Source organism: Sapajus apella, unplaced genomic scaffold (genome assembly GCF_009761245.1).
Source record: "Sapajus apella isolate SASKATOON/1434 unplaced genomic scaffold, GSC_monkey_1.0 scaffold42, whole genome shotgun sequence".
NCBI lineage: Eukaryota > Metazoa > Chordata > Mammalia > Primates > Cebidae > Sapajus > Sapajus apella.
This window is the reverse complement of record NW_022436982.1, coordinates 14,822,513-14,845,772: the sequence shown is the minus strand read 5'-3', so window position 1 is coordinate 14,845,772 and position 23,260 is coordinate 14,822,513. Positions and strand designations below refer to the sequence as shown.

The 23,260-nt window shown below is 44.4% G+C and overlaps 1 protein-coding gene across 1 annotated transcript in view; it reads left to right on the top strand.

Moving 5' to 3' along the window:
- The window catches only part of ADAMTSL1 (ADAMTS like 1), a 423,754-nt gene extending 401,941 nt beyond the window's left edge, over window positions 1-21,813 (top strand). The window contains 5 exon segments of the mRNA XM_032300230.1: window positions 1,427-1,607; window positions 4,135-4,342; window positions 16,756-16,865; window positions 17,640-17,860; window positions 19,349-21,813. Coding sequence (XP_032156121.1) covers window positions 1,427-1,607; window positions 4,135-4,342; window positions 16,756-16,865; window positions 17,640-17,860; window positions 19,349-19,455 — 827 coding nt within the window. The 3' untranslated portion in view covers window positions 19,456-21,813.
- The last annotated feature ends 1,447 nt before the right edge of the window (window positions 21,814-23,260 follow it).

The following is a 23,260-nucleotide window of genomic DNA, read 5'->3' as shown; positions in this document are numbered from 1 at the left end:
CACCATGTTGCCATACAGTAAGACTCTACCTCTGCCAACATGGCCCTTGAGAAGAGCCATCATGCCCCATCCGAGCAGAACCTGGAAAAGCCAGTGCTGCCTTCATACATAGGCCCTTCCGCTTATAATGTTGCTGTAGCTCAGGACCATGGAAACACCACTCTATATCAAAGTCAGATGTGATTCCTTTATGCTGATTTAACTAGTACAGATCTCACACACACACACACACACACACACAGGGTAACCTGTTTGGTTACTGCCCCCTGTCTAGAGAGACAGGGCTGGTGCCAATACCCGCTGATCATTCTGAAGAGTCTTCGGCTTTAGTCGTAGGCTGACGGCTTTCCAGGCACCTTTCCTTTGACGCTGGCAAAGGACAGACTGAGAAGCCCGCGTGGTTCATGCATGAACCTTCTTGAAAAACAGGCGGGTCAGAAAGCTTTTGGGCGGAGCCTGGCCTTCACTGCACCAAGAAAGGGTTGTAAATGAGGCCAAAACAGTGGGAAAGAGGGAAAAGTGGTCTTTTTATGAAAACTGTGTGAGTTTTTTGGAGTTTTCCATAGGCTGGTTCTACCTGTGGCCTGTGTGTGATTCCAAAAGGAAGGATTCAGTGGGAAGGGACAGAGTTTTCTGCCAGTATGGCACAAGAGGATGGAGAAAGGAGGGAAATTTTTCTAAGCAGATAAGTTTTCTTCTTAAATATCCCCCCTGACCATTTGGCTTTTCAGACAGGGAAACAAATGTTCCATTTTCTTGCCAGCCACTATTGTCTGCAGAAAACCAGAAGCCAGGGCCTACTTTGCAAATAAGCACTCAAAATTTACCACCTGTATTTATTTTTAACAGCTTTCCTATCAGTGACTCCCAGCTCCCAGCTCAACTAGCTTTCTTACTGACGTCATTGTCTCATGTAAATAAGCACTCCCTGGATAGGCTGGTTTTTTTGGTACCATTTGCATAGTCCAGCTCAAATCTGCACTTTTAAATGTGATGGCTAAGTATTTTGCTATATTTGTATCTCTTTGTAGAAAACAAAGTCACTTTCTGGTGAACCAATGAGAAAAAAAAAATAGTGTGTTAGCAAATATCTTTAAAAATAAGATGATCTATGGCATTAAGTAAGTACTCTCTGTATGCCAGGCACTGCACTACTTTACTTTCATTATTTCCTGTCCCCACAGTAACTTGGTGAGTTGAGGGTCACTGTATTCATTTCATGGCTAAGGCCCCAAGAGACCACGTGACTTGCCCAAATAGTTCAAGACTGGTGCCCCTTGAGGATCAGGGCCTCGTTCATAATAGCTGTTCTCCCTCAGCCCACAAATCCACCCCTTCCACCCTCTCCCTGCCCTGCTCAGAAGGAATTCAGAGTGTGGGCAATGATGCTATCTTCTTTTCTACTCTGCTCCTCCTCCCATGACAGATTACTGGTGGTCTGTGGACAGACTAGCAACATGTTCTGCCTCCTGTGGTAACCGGGGGGTCCAGCAGCCCCGCTTGAGGTGCCTGCTCAACAGCACAGAAGTCAACCCTGCCCACTGCGCAGGGAAGGTTCGCCCTGCGGTGCAGCCCATCGCATGCAATCGTCGAGACTGCCCTTCTCGGTGAGTGTGGCGGACGCTGGCTCAGACCTCCCCACCTACAATGGGCCCTCAATTTTAGCAAAGTCGATGGCCAGGCCTTAAGTAGCACTGTGCAAGGAGAGATGCCAGCCAAGGAGCTGTTCTTCCCTCTAGACATAGGCTTGTCAGGCCTTTCCGCCATGCTGAAAATAGCCCCAATAATGGCCATTCAGGCTTCCCAAGTGCCCAGTGGGGTCTCTTCAGGGAGCAAGAGCATCCCAGGGCCTGCAAGCGAAAGACCACCCCCCATCCTACAGCAGTCAACTGACTGAGTTGTTTGTAGAAAAGAATGTCTTGTCGTTTCAGTTGAAGGGCTGAGGAAACAGCGATTATTGGGCTCGGCCTGTCCTCCAAGTCTAACCTTAAATACCTGTGCTAATCAGTACTCCAGTTTAGTTGAGAAAATCTTTTCTTCTTCTTTTCTACAAAGGCCTGCATCTCACTCATATTGGAATTAATCTCTGTGTCTGACAGTAGCCTCATACTTGCTGATGCTTCCAGAGGCTGAGTTCCACTGTGCACCCCAGCCTCAGCAGTAGTTAAATGGATAGTAGATGGGCTTGGAGTTGGCACTGGTGTGGTGCTCAGAGCCTGGGGGAGACTTGGCTCGGCCCTCAATGCCCCTTTACTCCCTATCTGTAGGACTTTCATACAGTACTTAGGCAACTGCTTTCTGTTTTGCCAGCTGAGTCATAAAGAGCAGCTGAAACCAGGAGAGACTCAATGAAATATGAAACATGCTCATTAATATCAGCAGTTTGACTTGCTGACGGGAAGGTTTCCACAGGAATGATTAATGTCCTTTTATACCCTTCCTGAACTGTAACATAGCCTGGCCCTCTCCTTTCTCAAACCCCCCACCTCAGCTCCTGAAAAACTGCTGAAACGTATATTTGGAAATAAAAGTTGATTGAAATGCAGGCCTGACATTCACCAGGGATATAAGAGGCTGGAAAAGTGCCCTTGCCAAGCTGTGCAAATTGAAGAAGAGATCTTTGACGTGCCAGGGACTTTTTGACTTGATTTGGTGATGGTCAGAGTCAATCAGCTTAATTTACTTCTGCAAATGAAATAATAATGGCTCTGTTTTCTTGGGTTTCAATGGCCCCAGGAGTTTTTAAACACCTCTTGCCTGCTTCCTAAGTGGCTCTGCTCCTGTGGGTTGGAAATCTGCATGCAGTCATCCCTCTACAAGGCAAAAGAGCAGGGAAGTTGCCACAAAACTAAATGAGTCACAGATCCAGATTTAGGAGGAATTTGCTCCCCTTTCCTGCTACATGCCTCTCCTGAAAGCCAGATGTGGTGCCACTTGGCTAGGAAGTAGCCCTAGGTTCACCTTTGACCCATTTTCCTGCCAGGCATTTTGAACACTTAGTATCCTTCTTTGCAGGTGAACTAATGTCGCCCTGGTTGTCTCTTTGAACAGAACCAGGTAACCCTGCTGTGACCCAGGTGGCTGTTTTAACCATTTCGTTAGATAAATTTTCTCTATCACTAAAACCAAAGAGTGGGATTTTTTTGTTCTAGATGCCATGAGCAACAAGTCTTGCAATTCCCCCAAGCTGTCCCCTCCTTTCTGAGAATTACCCCAGGGCGCATACATGCAACGAGAAGCCCTGCATGGTTCCTTATGGACCAAGGATGTTTGTGGTTTACAGGCTGGCTTTGTGAGAAAATTCCATTTGTCAGTCTCAATTTGGGAACCTAACATTCAGAGAACAACTATTCCTACCACATATGCAGCCCTCTGAGAGGTAGGTGTAAGACCTATAGACTACTGCAGAGACATGGGAGGAACTTGACATGTTTCTGAGGGATTGACCAAAGTGTACGGTAGGAAGTACACTGAGCACCACCAGACACAACCTTGACCTCAGTGAGGCCCAGATGACTTTTTGGGTCAGGAGGTGGCACAAATTTGGATCTGATTTCCCTAGAAAAACTGTCCCTCCTCTGTCATATGCTTGGATCTCCTTTAGGAGGTACCAACACTGCAGTTATAAAAAAACAAATTTATTCTCTTACGATTTTGAAGGCCGCAAGTCCAAGATCAAGGTATCAGGAGGGTCACACCACCTCCAAAAATTCTAGGAGAGAATCCGCTTCTGGTGACCCCAGGTGTTCCTTGGCTTGTGGCCACTTAAGTCCAACCTCAGCCTTCATGGCCACATTGTCTCCTCCTCTTCTCTGTATGTAATCTCCCTCTGCTTTTCTCCGTAATAACACTTGTTATGGCAGGCATTTAGGGCCCAGCCAGATCATCCAAGATAATCCGTAATCATGTCTGCAAAGAACCTTGCCAAATAAGATAACATTCGCAGGCACTAGGTATTTTACATAGATATCTTTGGGAGGACTTGTTTTCTCAGCATGCCTTTCCAAGTAAATACTGTGAAAAGAACCTTGGCCCCAAATTAGTGGCAAGAGCAGGGATGGGGTGGGAGGGGGGGTCTCTTTTCCCCATGGCCTGACCCTTTAGAACTCTCCTGACACTTCTTCCTTTCCCCAGGTGGATGGTTACCTCATGGTCTGCCTGTACCCGGAGCTGTGGGGGAGGTGTCCAGACCCGCCGAGTAACCTGTCAGAAGCTGAAAGCCTCTGGGATCTCCACCCCTGTGTCCAATGACATGTGCACCCAGCTTGCCAAGCGGCCTGTGGACACCCAGGCCTGTAACCAGCAGCTGTGTGTGGAGTGGGCCTTCTCCAGCTGGGGCCAGGTGAGGAGCCAGAGTCGTTGTTATTTGAAAGCTGAATCTAAAGGTGTGGACCCTGCCACAGTAGGAAGTAAAATGCTATCACCGCCACCTCCTCCTTTCACATTCTGATGGGCCAGGCATAGCTTTTGTTGGTTGGCCAGCTGAGACACCCCAGAGCAGCAGTGCAATTCTATGAACCCATGTGATTAAATGTTTTTAGGCAGTTAGCAAGTCAAAACATTTTGCAATTGGCCATCTATACATTATTACATTCACGTCTTCCACGCCCACCTCCAGGTGTGTTCTTTGGAGAACAATCACTTGTGATTTTCTATTAACACACTGTGGCCATCTTAATGAAAATCAAATGTTTTTGGCCATAGAATTCATGTTCCAACTCATAAGCCATTTGAGTCCCAGGTAAGTCAAGGCTACTGCTCACTGCTGGCCAATCAACATGCCTCACTGGAGACTCCTTTCTGGAGCCTCTAATAACCCCTTCTTAATTCCAGTGACATAATGTATGTGCTTCACAATCAAAGAGGCATGAGCCCCCATTGCTCCCGTGCCTGGGGGAATATCATCTTTCTCTTACCTGGAAAAGCCCACTTCTCATAGCTCACATTCATCTCAAGACAGCTCTGCTTCCAGGCCCTCAAGGCTTATTGGCAGTTTGTAAAATTACAATAGTAAACTGTTCCGGCTACACATGAGAGATGTTTCTGCACTGTGTCATCAAGGTCACTCAAGGGGGGTACATATAGTGCAGCAGTGATTATGTTTCCTAACAGAGAGAAAAATATACAGGTCTTTATCCCTTTCTCCACTCCTCCTCAAAAAATTCACCCTCCTCCTTTTTTCTAAAACCCTTGAGGCCAGTATATTTACAATTAAAGATGCAAAGTCTAATATGGTAAGTCTGAGGTAGAACTTGGATGCTGAATTTCTCAAAACTTCTGGTAACGTCAATGCTACTAGCCCAAGGGTTACCCTTGAAAGAGTAGTAAGGCTTGAGGCATTATCAATTATAGGCAAATGCTTCATCTCACCATCCTATTGATGTTTTTCTGCTGGTAATATTGTTGATACTGTGCTTCAAACTGTAGATGCACCTCAGACCTCCACATTCCACTCCTGTGAGAATGAAAATGATACTTTCTAACAAAAACAAAAAAAAAAATCCCTTTTGGAATAGTGTTATGCAAATGTTTTTTTTTTCTACCTACCTTCCTGAAGTCTATGAAACCATGATGATTTTAGTCCAAGTAAAACTAAGACCACCTTCTTAGCTCCAGTAATCTGGCTTCATATAGTAATTCAACTTTCTTCTTTTAATTCAACATACATTTATGGGACACCTGTCTTGGGTGGGGAACGTGTCCCATATAAGCATCTGTGGAGAACGGAAGGGAAACACAGCCCGCAACATTTGCAAGAGAATGAGGTGACAGGATAGAAATGTGGCCTGGAAAGCAGGTGCAAGATCATAAAACGGTCTTCGATGCTGCCCAAAGAATTTGGATTTTACTATAAGTGCAACTACAAAGATTTTTAAGGAGTGGCACAGAGTTAGACTTTTAAGATTACTGTCTGGCCAGACACAATGGCTCATGCCAGTAGTCTCAGCTAATTAGGAGGCTGAGGCAGAAGGATCACTTGAGAGGTCAAGGCTGCAGTGAGCTGTGATCATACCACTTTCACTACTCCAGCCTGGGTGACAGAGTAAAACCCTGTCTTAAAGGGGAAAAAAAAAGGCAGAGGGGGCGGGGGCGGTATGTTCTTTGTAGTAAAGTAAAAGGACTACAGAAAGAGAAGCCTAATCTAGGTGAGCAATTATAGTGACCAGAATGAAGGTATTGAGCAGTGCCAATGGAGAGAAATCCATTTCCTCTTTAAGTGTGATTCACATGGTTTTCATGATCCACTGGATATCAGGGATGAGAAAAAAAAAAAGGAAGTCAAAATTTAGCTGGAGGTTCTGAATTTAACAACTAGACAGGAATACAGAAAAAAAGAGAGTGGATTGGTGCTACATGGAATTGTCTGGGACATGTTTAGTATGAGATATCTAAGTAGAGATGTTCATTAGGTAGTTGCACACATAGGTCTGGAACTTAAAAAAGAGCTGTACTAAACCCTATCAATTCGAAAGTCATTAGTATACAAGTGGTGGCTAAGAATCATAGATGATGTCACCCAGAGAGAGGGAAAGGATCAAATTAAGAAAAGGCACAGGACAGAACCCAGGGTAACACAACACTAATTAAACTATGGAAAGAAGAGGGGAAAAGATGAACCTACTGAGTAGGAAAATTCAGAGTTTTCCAGAAGGAAGAAGTTAATGGTATCAAAATACATCCAGCGGAATAAACAAGATCCAAAATAAGCATTGGCCTATTTTGTACACACAGTGCAGGTCTGAACCTGACTGAGGCAGTCACTGGCAACTCTGTGAATGGCAGTTTCAGTATGAAAGTAAGCACTGAAATTAAACCAGCAATAGATTTAGGTACAAAGAAGAGTGGAGGAAGGAAGTAAGTCCAGGGACACGTTAATCCTTCAAGAACTCCCAGTGTAGTCAAGGGACATTAGCAAAATGACAGAGTAGGAAGCTCCAAGTCCATGTTCCTTTATGTAAGCATCAAAAAAACAACTGGAGCCTGGCTAAACTAACCTTATAAGTGCTCTGGAAAACAGCCCAAGTTCTACAGCAACCAAGCAAACAGCCAATAAAGAAAAAGCCATCTTTAAAATGATAGGAAATTTCCTGGTATCTTCATTCATCCTTGCCCCACTCCCCCATGTGGCATGGTTTTGATCTTGACAAGGTGGCAGCTACTACTTGTGAAATCTGCACAAGGACTACAGACCTGCAGACACCTGGGAAAAGAGATTGTGGGTGGAGCCATAAAACTGACATTCTAGACACTCAAAAGCAGCTATGTATATGGAGAAGACCCATACAAACCACATAAAAGATCTGAGAAGACCTTACATTTTCACCTCAGACTGATTACTATGCTCAGAGTATACTCAGCTAATCAGTGATGGACTGCCCCATCCCAGGGCCAGTCTACAGAGACTAGGAGAGATGGCTGTTTTTCAAATGCCCATTTTTCAACAATAAAATCACAAGCCTTATATGGGCCATTTAAAGGAAGAAAATAAACATAGGCATCGAATATAAAAGACAAATACTTTTAAATAACTGTCTTAAATATGATTATAGAACTAAAGGTAAACAAAGGACAAATGATAAAAAGGACTCAAACAGAAATTTGGGAGCTGAAAATACTATAACTGAATTGAAAAATTTACTGGCAGGATTCAACACCAGATTTTGCAGGCAGCACAAAGAATCTTCAAACCTGAAGATAGGCCAATCAAAATTATTGAGTCTGAGGAGAAGAAAAACAATGAAGAAAATAAACAGAGCCAAAAATATTTGTGAGACGCTTTCAAGTGGACCAGCGTATATATATTGTGAGAGTCTCAGAAGAAGAGAGAAAGGAGTTGAAAGATTATTGGCAGAAATAATGGCCAAAATCTTTCCAAATTTGATGAAGACATGAATCTACAAATCCAAGAAGCTAAACAAACTCCAAGTTGAAAAATCCAAAAGGACCCACACTAAGACACATTAAAATCAATCTTAAGAAACAAAGAGGAAATCTTGAAAGCAGCAAGAAAAGCAACTCATTGTGTACAAGAAATTCTCAATAATATTATAAACTGATTTCTCAGCAGCTATCTTGCAGGACAGAAGGCAGTGGAATTATATAAAGTGCAGAAAGAGGGGGAGGGGCCAAGATGGCTGATTAGAAGTAGCTACAGTCCACAGCTCTCACAAGAAGGAATGAAAATGGTGAGTGCATTTGGAACCTTCATCTGAAATATCCAGGTTCTCTCATTGGGACTGACTAGGCAATCACTTGACCCATGGAGAATGAAGAAAAGCTGCGTAGGCACTGTCCCACCTGCGAGCAGCATGGAGCCAAAGGAACCTTGATCCCCAGCCAAGGGAAGTGGTAAGTGATTGTGTGACCCCACCCAGGAAACCACCCTTCTCCTGTGGATCTTTGCAACCCATGGATCAGGAGATCCCCTAGTGAGCCAATGTAATCAAGATACACAGCTGTGCAGTGTCTCAGCAAAGCAGTCACTCAGGCTCACACAGAAACCCAGGAGTTTTTCAGACTCCATCCCTAGGACTCCTGGCAGCCAAGCAGCATCATTCTGCAGGCCCCACTTCCACAGCACCTCACAAGTTAAGACTTACAGGCCTGGAATTCCAGCTGGCCCACGCAGCAGGCCAGAGACTTCCTGAGACAGATGAGTTCCCAGGGGGAGGGATGGCCACCATTTCCGTGGTTAGGTCAACTCAGCTGTTGTAGCCTGCTAGCTTCAGTGAATCCAGGCAGCCCAGCTGAGGAGAAGTCCACCAAACACAGCACAGCTGCTGTGCCAGCTTGTGGCCAGACTGCTTAAGTGGGACCCTGATCCATCCCCCCTTAGTGGTGGGGCCTCCCTGAAGGAATTTCAGCAATTCCAGCTAGGGTTATATAGACAAATCTCTGATCTCTCCCTGGGACAGAGCCCCTTTGGGGAGGGGCAGTCATAGTCTCTGCAGTTCAGTTGGCTCAGCCTGTCCAGGCAGTCTGGGTAAGGAAGGGTTCCCCCCAACAAAGCACAGCTGATTACCAAAAAACTGATTAAATGGGTTCCTGATCCCATCCCTCCTTACTGGGTGAGACCTCCCAACAGGGGTCTCCAGACACGTCCTATAGGAGCATCTGAGCCAGCAACAAGTCAGGACCCATCTGGGATGGAGCTCCTGGAGGAGGGGGCAGGCTGTCATCTTTGCTGTTTTGGAGACTTCACTGGTGATACCTCCAGGTAAGGGGAAAACCCAGGCAACGGGCCTAGAGCTATCCCTCAGCAGCCCTACACAGAGTAGCCTGACAAACAGAAAGCAGTAATAACAACATCAACAACAAAGACCCCACAAAATCTCCATTCATAGGTCAGCAACCTCAAAGATCAAAGGATGAGAAAGAATCAACAAAGATGCTGAAAACTCAAAAAGTCAGAGTGCCTCTTCTCCTCCACATGAACACAGCACCTCTCCAGCAAGGGCACAGAACTGGGCTGAGGCTGAGATGGTTGAATTGACAGAAATAAGCTTCAAAAGGTGGGTAATAACAAACTTCACTGAGCTAAAGGAGCGTATTGTAACCCAATGCAAAGAAGCCAAGAATCATGATAAAACAATAGAGGAGCTGGTAACCAGAATAGCCAGTTTAGAGGAGGAGCATAATGACCTGATGGGGCTGAAAAACACAACATGAGAAATTCACAATGTAGTCATAAGTATCAGTAGCAGAGCAGACCAAACAGAAGAAAGAACCTCAGAGCTTGAAGACTATCTTTCTGAAATAAGACAAGAATAGAGAAAAAAGAATAAAAAGGAACAAACAAGACATCTGAGAAATATGGGACTATGCAAAAAGACCAAACATGACTGAGGTACCTGAAAGAGACAGGGAGAACAGAACCAAGTTGGAAAATCCAGGAGTACATCAAAAAGTTTATCCACCATGATCAAGTTGGCTTAATCCCTAGACGCAAGGTTGCTTCAACATGTAGACATCAATAAATGCCATTCTAAAAAGAACTAAAGACAAAAAACACAATTATCTCAATAGACACAGGAAAGGCTTCTGATAAAATTCAATATCCCTTCATGTTAAAAACTCTCAAACGTATGTATTGAAGGAACATACCTCAAAATAATCAGAGCCACATATGACAAATTGACAGTCAGTATTTTACCAAATGGGAAATGTTGAAAGCATTCCCCTTGAAAACCGGCACAAGACAAGGATGCCCTCTCTCACCATCTTATTCATACAGCATTGGAAGTTATGGCCAGGGCAATCAGGAAAGAGAAAGAAAGAAAGCATATTCAAATAGGAAGAGAGGAAGTCAGATTATCTTTGTTTGCGGATGACATGACCCTTTATTTATAAAACCCCATATCTTAGTCCAAAAGCTTCTTAAGCCAATAAGCAAATTCAGCAAAGTCCCAGGATACAAAATTAATGTGCGAAAATTGCTGGCATTCCCGTACACCAACGACAGGCAAGCAAAGAGCCAAATCATGAACTCCCATTCACAATTGCTATGAAGAGAATAAAATACCTAGGAATACAGCTAACAAGGGAAGTGAGGGACCTCTTCAAGGAGAACTACAAACCACTGCTCAGGGAAATCGGAGAGGACACAAACAATTGGAGAAACATTGCATGTTCATGGATAGGAAGAATCAATATCATGAAAATGGCCATACTGCCCGAAGGAGTTTATAGATTCAATGCTATTCTTATTAAACTACCATTGGCATTAGTCACAGAATTAGAAAAAACTACTTTAAAATTCCTATGGAACAAAAAAAGAGACTGAATAGCCAAGACAATCATAAGCAAAAAGAACAGAGTTGGAGGCATCATGCTACCTGACTTCAAACTATACTATAGTAACTAAAACAGTATGGTACTGTTGTAAGAATAGACATACAGACTAATGAAACACAGAACTCAGAAATAAGACCACATACCTACAACCATCTGATCTTTGACAAACCTGACAAAAACAAGCAACAGAGAAAGGACTCCATATTTAATTAATGGTGCTGGGATAACTGGCTAGCTGTATGCAGAAAACTGATATTGGATCCCTTCTGTATACCTTATACAAAAATTAACTCAACATGAACTAAAGACTTAAATGTAAAACCCCAAACTCTAAAAACCCTAGAAGAAAATTCTAGGCAATACCATTTAGAACCTAGGCACAGGCAAAGATTTCATGATGTAGACATCAAAAGCAATTGCAACAAAAGCAAAAATTGACAAATGGGTTCTAATTAAAGAGTTTCTGCACAGCAAAAGAAACTATCATCACAGTGAACAACCAGCCTACAAAATGGGAGAAAAATTTTGCCATCTATCCATCTGACAAAGGTCTAATATCCAGAGTCTACAAGGAACTTAAATAAATTTACAAGAAAAATACAACCCTATTAAAAAGTGGGCAAAGGACATGAACAGACAGTTCTCAAAAGAAGACATTCATGTGGCCCGCAATCATATGAAAAAAAGCTCAACATCACTGATCATTAGAGAAATGCAAATCAAAACCACAATGAGATAATATCTCATGCCCATCAGAATGGCGAATATGAAAAAGAGATGCTGGCAAGGTTGCAGAGAAAAAGGAATGCTTTTACACTGTTGCTGGGAATATAAATTAGTTCAACCATTGTGGAAGACAGTGTGCTAATTCCTCAAAGATCTAGAGGCAGAAATACCATTTGATCCAGCAGTCCCATTACTGGGTATATACCCAAAGGAATATAAATCATTCGGTTATGAATGATTTATACACATACACATACACATGCACATGTATGTTTACTGCAGCACTATTCACAATAGCAAAGGCATGGAATCAACCCAAAGGCCCATCAAGGATAGACAGAATAAAGAAAATGTGGTACATATAAACCATGCAACCATAATATTATGCAGCCATAGAAAGGAACTAGATCATGTCCTTTGCAAGGACATGGATAGAGCTGAAAGCTGTTATCTTCAGCAAACTAATCCAGGAACAGAAAACCAAACACTGTGTATTTCCACTTGTAAGTGGGAGGTGAATAGTGAGAACACATGGACACATTAGGGGAAACAACACATACTCAGGCCTGTTGGGGGCAGGGGGAGGGAGAGCATTAAGACAAATAGCTAAAAGATGCTGGGCTTAATACCTAGGTGATGGGATGGTCTGTGCTGCAAACCACAAGTTTACCTACATCACAAACCCGCACATCCTGCACATATACCCCAGAACTTGGAAAAAATATATATATATATATCAAAGACTTGGTAATGTAAAAATGTAAGGACAGCCAAAAAAAAAGTCTAGTGCCTCCCCCCCATCTCTCACCATGTGACACACCAGTTCCTCTTGCCTTCCTCCATGATTGTAAGCTTCTTGAGGCCTCACCAGAAGCAGCTGCTGGCACCATGCTTCTTGTATTGCCTGTAGAACCATAAGCCAAATATTTTTTCTTTAAAAACTAAGAAAAAAAATTATAAAGTGCAGAAAGAAAAAACTATCAACCATGAATTATCTGGCAAAAGTGTCCTTCAAAAGTGAGGGGGAAATTATGACATTCCAAGATAAAAGCTAGGGAGTTTGTTAACTCCAAGCCACATGAACATATACTCTCCAATAAAGATAAATAGTTGGGCATATATTAAAACCAGGTTTTTTTTTCATAGCTCCACTTTTTATTTTCTGTAAGGTTTAAAAGAAATGCATAAAAAGTAATTATAAATCTGTTAGTGGATATACAGCATATAGATATAATTTTCACACCAATAATGTAAAGTAGGGATGGGAAACAGAGACGTATGCATGTAGAGTTTTGTATGAAATTGATGTCAATTCTAATTAGATTGTTATAACTTTGAGATATGATATTCAATCCCCATGGTGACAACAAAGAAAAGATATATAGACAATAGTCAAAGGAAAGTGAGAAAGGAAAAAGATTTGTCACTACAAAAAAGCAAATAATCACAAAAGACAACATAAGTGGAGGGAATGATGGGGGAAAGCTTTAATGTGCATAAAAACAAATAATAAAATGGCAAAAGTAAGTTCTTGCCTATCAGTAATTACTTTAAAGAAATTAAACCCCCAAAGGCATATATTGGCCTGGTAGATGTTAAAAAGAAAAAAGGCATAATTCAACTCTGTGCTGTCTACAAAAGACTTGCTTGAAATCTAAAGAAAAAAAATAGGTTGAAAGTGAAGGAATGGAAAAAGATATTCCATGTAAATAAAAACCAAAAGCTGAGGTAGCTATACTAAATCAAACAACATAGACTACATAATGATAAAAAGGTCAATATACCAAGAACATATAACAGTTATAAACATGCATGCACCAAACATCAGAGCCCCAAAGCACATTAATGAAACACTGACAGAATTGAAGAGAGAAATAATTAGTTCTATAATAGAAACTGCAGAAACCCACTTTCAACAACAGATAGGACAACTAAACAAAAGATCAGTAAAGAAACAGAGTAATGGAACAATACTGTAAACCAATTGGAGTAACAGACATACAGAACACTTGTTTTTCTCAAATGCGCATGAAAAAATATCAAAAAAGACTATGTTATGCCAAAAAAATGCTTAATACATTTTATAAGAATGAATTTATACAGAATATCTTTTCCAACCACAGTGAAGGAAACTAGAAGTCAACAGCAAAAGGAAAATTGGAAAATTCACAAATATGTGGAAATCAAGACACAAACAGTAGCATATCAGCCAGTAAAGAAATAACAAGGAAAATTAGAAAATACCTTATGATAAGTGCAAACAAAACCACAAAATACCAAAATGTATGGAGCACAGAGGAAAAAAAGTGCTAAAAGATAACATTAAAAAAGACTTCTAATCAACAATTTTACACATTAAAAATTTACAGACAACAAGCAAACAAAACCTAAAGCTAGCAGAAGGAAGAGGATAATAAAGATTAGAGAATAGTAAAAAAAACTCAGCGAAACCAAATTAAATTCTTCAAAAAGATTGACCAAAACAGACAAACTTCTAGCTATATTGGCAAAGAAAAAAAGAGAGAAGACTCAAAATCCTAAAATCTGTAATGAAAATGGAGACATTACTACCAGTCTTACAGAAATAAAAAGGATTGGCCGGGCAGGGTGGCTGATACCTGTAATCTCAACACTTTGGGAGTCTGAAGCAAGCGGATCACTTGAAGTCAGGAGTTGAGACCAGCCTGGTCAACCATGGCAAAACTCTGTTTCTACTAAGAACACCAAAATTAGTCAGTTGTAGCAGTGGGTGCCTGTAGTCCCAGCTACTTGGGTGGCTGAGAGTCAGGAATTGCTTGAATCCGGGAGGTGGAGGTTGCAATGAGCAGAGATCACACCACTGCACTCCAAGACTGTGTCTCAAAACAAACAAACAAAAAACAAAACAAGAAAAAAGAAACCAAGTGTTAATCAAAAGTAGAATGGAAAATTAAATCATAGTATGTTCATGAAATAAAGTGCTATATATCAATGAAAATGAACAAACTTCAGTTACATACATAATACATAGTAAGAAAACACCAGATTCAAAACAAACATGAAATATGATTCATTTATGTAAATTTCAAGAACAAGCATAAACTAAACTATTTTAAAAGTTAAGTCGCAGTGGTTACATGGGGAGAAGAGGAAACAGTAGGCACAAAGTAGGTCTCTGAGTTACCGACAGTGTTTTATTTCTTCACATATATACAGTACTAGCTACATAATTTGTGGGGCCCAGGGCAAAATGAAAATGTGGGGCTGCGTGTTCAAAAAGTTTAATGAATGTCTAAGTTGTAGAGCATCAGACCAACTAGTTTTTTTCTAAGGGCGTAGGGACATCCATGCAGCTAGCTTTGCTTCTAAACAGTTGTCCCTGGGTCTCCACAGGTGAATGGTGTCAGGAGCACCTGCATATACCAAAATCCACGCAAACTCAAGTCCTGCAGTCAATCTCACACAACCTGCATATACAAAAAGTCAGCCCTCCATATACATGGGATTCACATCCAAGACCTTGGGTTGAAAAAAACAAACACATATAAGTGGACCTGCCCAGTTCAAACCTATGTTCTTCAAAGGTCAACTATACTCACTTTATAACTCACTGAGATGTACTTCATGTTTTAATCACTTTTTTTTTTTAATTAGAGACAGAGTCTCCCTATGTCAGGCTGGAGTGCAGCGGCTGTTCACAGGCATTATCATGGTGCACTATAGCCTCAAACTCCTAGGCTCAAGCAGTACTCCTGCCTCAGCCTTCTGCATAGCTGGGACTATTGGCTTGGACCACCACACCTGGCTGTTAAACGGTTTTCTGTATGCCCACTGTATGTCACAATAAAACGTTAGTTTTTAGCTGGGAACAGTGGCTTACCCCTGTAATCCCAGCACTTTAGGAGGCCAAGGCAGGTGGCCTGAGGCCAAGAGTTCGAGACCAACCTGACCGACATGGCAAAACCCCATCTCTACTAAAAATAGAAGAATTAGCCAGGTGTGGTGGCACACTCCTGTAGTCCCAGCTACTCGGGAGGCTGTGACAGGATAATCGCTTGAATCTGAGAGAAAGAGGTTACAGTGAGCTGAGATTGCGCCACTACACTCCAGCCTGGGCAACAGAAAGCAACCCTGCCAAAAAAAAAAAAAAAGAAAGAAAAAGGTACATTTTATTATATGTATTTTATAATTAAAAACAAACCCAGTTATTGGTGTTAAGGCAGCTTTTTTTCTTTACATTTACCTCAACTCCCCTGTGTATTTGTGAATAATAGTGTCAAACTGGGCCCTTCAGAGCCCAGATTGGCCTTAACTGGCCTTGGGCACAGCTGTCTGGCCCAGGAGAGCTACTTTTACCTTAAATTCTGCTCTTTCAGTAGTTCTTAACCTTTGAGGTCACATATCCCTTTGAGTACTTGATGAAAGCTAGAGGGAACCTCTTGCTAGAAAAAAGTCAATAAACACAAAACTTGAGCTTATACTGTTAAGGATTAACACCCCAGCACCACCCCCAGTGGAACTCTAGGGATCCAAAGACCCCCAAGTTAAGAGCCTTTGTTCTAAAGTGACCTCCATGAGATGGCTGTCTTCTTGTCCTACTAAAATAGCAGATGTTGGCTAAAGGCCTGCTGCTTTTGTATTTTACAGACAATTGTTGCTGGGTGTATTTACTGTGATAGGGTCAAGCGCCACCAACTCTGGGGAAAGTTTAACAATCTCCATGAGCACATAGCAAGAGAATATAAGGCGGGACTCTGCATACCTAAGCCTGCTTTCTGTTCAGTCACCGCAGGTTTAACCTGCAGAAAATGAAGCCAGGGGAAGAAAGGATGGAGTTGGTTATTTGGATGACTTTAGCAAGAAAACAATAAACCATATTACCCTCTCTGCACTGAAGGGGTGGAGCTATGTAGAGGTCTTCAGTTCTAAAGTCTACCGCCACATTCCTAGCATATTATGACAAAATATCATTTACATGGTTAATCTGAGAGGGGCTTGACTTTCTCTTACTGATTCTGCGCTACCTTTGGCCATTTGCTGGCAGAATGCCCACACACCACAGGAAAGCTAACCATCCCATAAAGAAAACATTATCAGTGAATATCTTTTAGTTAGCCCAAAGAGGGGAAAGACGAATGATCTGAGAGCCTCCAACAAGACCTACACAAGGATCCAGCATCCCATGCAGCGCAAGCACTGTGGCCTCCACCCTTGACTTGACTAATGTCTTGTGTGTTACCTTTTTCTGCTTTCCAGTGCAGTGGGCCTTGCATCGGGCCTCACCTAGCTGTGCAACACAGACAAGTCTTCTGCCAGACACGGGATGGCATCGCCTTACAATCAGAGCAGTGCAGCGCCCTTCCAAGGTAAGAGAAAGCCCTGGACCTCCTTTCCCCAGCCCCGTGTCAACAGCATGGAAAGATGGTGGTGAGCAAATGTTTCTCCTCCAACTTTCCACAGTCCCAAGCCCTGCCCTCCCACCTCCATTCACCCCAAGGCACTGGCCTCCCCAGAGGCAGAGGATTCAGTGTCGGTCTTGTGTTTACCTAATGGGCTAGGCTGGGCTTTTCTCTCTTAGGGATGAAGAGTACAAAGGTGTTATTCTTCTGAGAGAGGCCTCATACCTTGAGAGACCCGCACTAGCTCCAGGGTGGTCAGGAAGTGAGGTCTACACAATAGCCACCAAGTCTCAAAGACTCCAGCCCCTCACTCTTGTTGACCTCCCTCTAGAAGTTAGGCTAGGGTGAGTGTCCTTGTTCTGGAATCTCAACCTACCATTCCTCTGCAGGCCCCATCCCTGTAACACTTCCTTATAGATGTCCCCCTGAGGAACAGGGGCTCACCACCCCACCTCCAAGCCCAGCCTCTGCCAGTCTGCACACTGGGGAGAGCTCATTCTTGAGTCATGCAGTGAGATCCATATTCATTACAGAGAAGAGCAGATGGAGGCCCAGTAGGAAGAAATAGCCTTCTTGAGATCGTATGGCCATTTACTAACAGAGATCAGAACCCAGGTCTAGTCACGCTGGAAGTACTTGAGGAATGGCCTGACATTTTGGGTTTGTAGCACTGTTTTCACATCTGCCCCAGATTTAGCCCCTATAGAAGCAAATCTTAACCCTGCCCCAATCCTCCTGCAGGCCCGTGAGCACCCAAAACTGCTGGTCCGAGGCCTGCAGCGTACACTGGAGGGTCAGCCTATGGACGCTGTGCACGGCTACCTGCGGCAACTACGGCTTCCAGTCCCGGCGTGTGGAGTGTGTGCATGCCCGCACCAACAAGGCAGTGCCTGAGCACCTGTGCTCCTGGGGGCCCCGGCCCGCCAACTGGCAGCGCTGCAACATCACCCCATGTGAAAACAGTATGTTCCAACCCCAAAGAACCTTCTGCAAATCCCCCACAGGGCATCTGGTGCAGAGAGCAGTCCCTGGGACCAAGCCTCAGCGTAGGGCATGGGGTCAGTTTCTCCAGGGATTGTGAGCTGGTGATAGAGTTGAGCATTTTCAGTGGGGTGCATGGGTGTGTGCAGAAATGTGTGTATAGGCATGGCAGGGTGTGCCCCAAGGGCTTCCACGATCTCCATCCTGGCCCTGAGAAAGCAACGTGCTTTGGCCAAGTCCTGGAGGAAATCCGCCTCCAGCTCCCCTGCTATCGGTCTGGCTGGTGCCCACAGGCATTGACTAAGCAACAACTCTCAGGGGCTAGACTACTAAACAGAAAGCACTGTTAACACTGAAGGAGCAGAGTGCCCTTCTGCTCTGTGCCCATCACAGCTTTTCATCCAACATAGACCTGCTGACCGCCTCACTCTCAGCCCCACGGGCATCCACTAGAACTTTCCAGGAGCACCCAGCCTTGGGATTTGATACTGACTTCACTCCCTCCTCCTCATCCCAGTACCGTCATTTGTATTCCAGTTGGGAAGGAGTCTATTTTTTTTTCTTCCTCTGTACCCAAACTGGAGGTACTTACCCATCAGAAAGAAAGCATAGGAAGTAAAAACCTAATGTAGCCATGCAGTTTCCTCCCAAACCGGGCCTCACTGAGAAGAAATTACCAACACTAAGGCAGATGCCATGGAGGCAAATAGCCCACTTCTTTCTCCACACTGGAGGATGGATGATGTTTGTACTCTGGGGTAGTGCTAACCCATGCTTGTGTCAGCGCCTCAGCATGCTCAGAGAGAGAACCAGTATTCAACGCATTTAGTTAAGACTTACCAAACCAAGTCAGCACAGAATATAAGACCATCTAGTGTGTGCCAGTACTGAACTGGAATGACCTGGGGCTGTGTTTAAGGCATGGTGGGCAGAAGGAAGAGGGAGTGGAGGGCATATCATCAGATTAATAAAGCTTAACAGAGGAAGTAGGTCCAAGTGCCTGGGGATGGGGGCATCCAACGGGAGCCTCGCTTACACCCTCCTGCAAGGTGGGGCTGAATGCAGTCCTGGGAACCATCTGAAGGAGGAGAGTCGTTTACTTAAAATGCCAGAACGCATGGGAAAAGGCAAGTTTGCCTAGAAGGTGAGGCGATCCCCTAGGACAGGGAGAGAACAGCCACCTTCAGGAAGTAGAGGGAGCTACAGAAAAGCAGCAGACAGCCCAGGGAGGGGCCCCATCATTCAGCCAGACTGCCACAAGCTGGTGCCACCGCCACTGCTGGCAGCCTTGGGGAGCAGGCGGCTGAGCTCTGTCAGAGTGAGGCTGGAGAAGAACGGCCCAGCCAGACCCCAGGATGTACCCTAGCGGCCAAAACACCTGGCTGCACATTTGCAGTGGCGGAATTTATTAGCCTCCGTTTCACATCTCTTTTTCTGTCCTGTCTCCCTACCCTGTCCTTCTTTCCCAGTGGAGTGCAGAGATACCACCAGGTACTGTGAGAAGGTGAAACAGCTGAAACTCTGCCAACTCAGCCAGTTTAAATCTCGCTGCTGTGGAACTTGTGGCAAAGCGTGAAGACGGGGCAGGGGGAAGACCTCCACCCTGGCCACACGAAGGACTCACGCAACCACCTCGGACAGAACCTAAGCTTTCTTCATTTTATTTATTTATTTCCCTCCCCACCCCACACACACCCTTTCAACCTCCTCCACCCTCAAGCATGAGGACGTCCACATGTTTTCTTTTTCAATTAGCTGGAGGACAGGATGTTGGGAAAGGAGAGGACAGGTGTCTAAAGGAGGTTGCAGAGCAGGCCAGGCAGACAGCGGGGGCTTCCTTGAAGAGCTTCCTCCCTCCCAAACCTGGGTCTCAGACCCAGGAAGAGGCAGAAACAGCCCCTGGGGACAGCAGGGATCCAGAGGTTTGTAGCCTGTTGATGCAAACATTGGACAAACACCTGTGTCTTTCCTAGAAGCACACTATCAGAAATGCAGGAGTGTGCTGCTCCTTTGTCTCCTCTTTCTCCATCTGTCCCTTTAGTCACGGTTAGGACAAACGAGGACGGGAAGGGGACACCACGCAGAGGCAGAAACTAGCCCAGAACTCAGTTGTTCCAGTGGTGAGTTGCAGAGAGAGGAGAACTCAAATCACCGACAGGGAGAGGTAAAAAAGGAATCAATCAGAGCAGGCCTAAGGCTCACAATGTTGCAGAAATAAATAAGGGAGGGGAGGGAAGGGACAGAAGCAAACAGGTGCGCAGGGGTGTCCAGGCTGCATGAGGCTCACGGACAGGCTCTGATCCCATGCATGCACGCATGCTCAGAGCGCTGTTGGCCACGACAGAGCACCGCGCCGCATGGGAGTCCCCACTCCCCAGGCTATCAGAGTCAACGTCCTGTCTGTGCTGCTGCGGCAAAGCCAGCGAGAGGTGCATCTGGCCGTGCAGTAAGGCCACCCTGGCACCTGTTTATCTAAATCAGGAGTCCTCCAGCCCTGCACTAACTGCGGCTGTGGGCCAGGGCCATTTTGAGCATGAATGGGCCAGGCTTTCTGCCTTCTAGGACTTTTGCTGTTCCACCAAAGGGCCAGGGACAAGGCTCAATTTGTCAGCATCAACCCATTAACTAATCACTTTGCCAGAGAGTATCTGCCAGGCTTTCAGGTTGTAGCAGCCTCTTCATTCCACAGCTGGCCAGGGACCGGGGTGGGATGGTGAGTTTATGAATGCCTGCGATACACCCTCCCTCTCCCATCTACCACCCTGGGGTCTGCAGGCCCTGTCACAGCACAGTGAGACCTGCTGCATGTAGTATTTATCTAGCAAGGCAGGGCGGGGGAGGCAGCACCCTGGCAAAGCAGTTCATACACTGCAGCCACACTCATCAGCTGTGGCAAGGCAGCTGGAGCAAAGTCAAGCAGCAAAATGAACACTCTGGGACTCCTTGGCAAAATGCTCATTAAGCTGAGCAGCTTTGGCCAAGTAATTTTTGCCTCTTTCCCCACTAGTGGCCTCAGTTTAGGACCAAGGGCGGCCAGAGTCACTTACCCTCAGATAAGCCTCCCCATGAAATGCCATTCACCCCAGGGCTTGACATTAGGGCTGCATTTTCCAGCCAGCCTGGAAGTAAAATTTGAGGGGAAGACAGTATTAATCTGTGTCCCCCCCACCCCAGTGAGCTGTGGACAGTTAAGTTGGGTCTCTTGCTTCCTCACCACAAAAATAGGCTCTAAGAAATCATATTACTAAAAATCAGTGTAATGTCTGTTTAAAATAAAAGAGAATGTTTTCTATGTCTGTATATCTTTTGTGAATATTAGGAGTTCTTGTATTAAAAAGTGTAATATTAATAATTGTACATTGTCATCCAGAGAACTCTTGGGGGGACTTTATTAACTTTCTGCGGTTGTGTTCCTGTAAACTTGGTAGTGATTATTATATTTTTTCCTATTTTTTAATAGAACCTGGTGTTTAACTCTGGATCCATTCACTGTGTACAGGATATGTTGTAAAAACTAATATGGGATGCTGTGGCAGTAAGAGGGGATTCATTTGTGGCACAATAGTTCATGGAATGATGAAGACAAATTCCACACTACTACTAACGTGGTTAATTATTTCTAGTTCAATAGCGATTGAAAATCAGTGGTCACTATTTACATTTCCTACCAGCAAGCAGCCGCCAGCTCTGTGTTGGGTTGGAGCAGTTGGCAGTGGGTCTCAGTGAGCTGGCAGAGCCTAGGTTTGGGTGGGAGGCAGAGTGCTCCTTGCATGAGATGAATGTACATTTAATGTTTGTTCTGTGAATTACAACTCAGCAGCACCACAAGACTATGAAGGCTGCTGGCTAATGTGGAAGGAGGCACTTTCTCCTCTAAAACACAAAACTGTATTTATATTTTTTGTACAGATAATACAGCTTATTTATTTAAATCTCCTCGTCTGAGTCTCTCTTAAACTCAGCCTTCCCCTGGTGGTTGATGCAGGGAGTGAGAGAAGTCCCTGTCAGTTGGATGGTTCCCAGCAAGTTATTTGTGTCTGGCTGAAGTGTAAGGCTTGCAGTTTTCACCTTCACACGAGAAGCTGGGGGCCCATGCCTGGAAGCGCTAGCTGTATAAATAAACCCAAAGAAGCTGTGTTTGTAGACATGCACACGTTCAGGCTGAGGGCAGCAGAATGAGATGAGAGTCATCTCATTGACAGCCCTTTGTGGTGGGACGATGGGAGCCACAGTACCTTCAGGAAGTGAAGCAAACAGGGGCATCTCTTGGGAGAGGTGCACACTTGCGTGTGGAATTTTCCTCATTCATCAGGCTTCCTGCCCACAGAGACGTGCACAGTATGAGGCGGCTGCACGGTGAAAGTTTGGATGTATTAATAAAGACTTACACTTACAGATCAAGGCTACATTGAATCCTCACATCAACCCTCTGATTATCTCCATTTACATATGGGAAAATAGCAGTGCAAAGAAGCCCAAGGTCACACAGCTGGTGGAACTAGGATTCAAAGTCAGGCAGTCCTACTCTAGCCGAAGACTGGACTTGACCCACCGTGCTGCCTTCTGCCCAGCTGCCTGCAACTGCCGTGCCATGGCCACCTTAGGCATGCACGCCCTTCTCCCCTACTGCTTTCTGGTTGGTCGGTGATAATAACAGGACATTTTACTGAAATGGTCGCTTTCTCCTGCCCTAAAGGCAGTTCTTTTACCATGATAGCACTTCTAGATCCCTATTTTTAAAGCATTTTAATAAAAACAGCTACCATAGGAAGTGCGGAGGGTGAAGGGGAGAAGCATACCTGTAGAGCTCTCCATAAACAGGCCCTAGTGAAAGGGCAGCATGTCGCCAGGCATAGAAGATGTCCACACAGGGACCACAGTGAGAGATGCTCCAGAGGACCCATGGCCTGAACGCCAAACTCCAGCTGGTTTTCCAGCAGCTCGACACAGCACATCACAGTCCTGTTGAACAGTGTGAAAATACACCAGAAAGCTCTTCTTGAAATTTCCGTTATTTTTTTAAGTTTTAGGTTTTGCTTTTAAAAAAAAAAAAAAAAAGCCAATGCTAGAACTATAAATATTCACATACCAGCAACCAAACAATGTCCTACAGAGGCCCCATGGCAGGAGGAAGGAGCTGAAAATACCAGAGCAAAAACCCAGTAAAGCTGAAATGGTGGGAAGGGCTCAAATGCAACGTATGGAAATTTTTCCAGCCAAAAACATAAGAGTCTTTGCTTAGCCTCAAAGGTTTCCAGGAAATCCCTAGTCCCATTAAGATCAGGGTGGTCAACAGTCACCGAAGCTCATTCATGCCTCAGTTTCTTCATCCAAGAGCATATCTCATCGGGTAGGGCTGTGCGAAAACAATTAGTTAATTC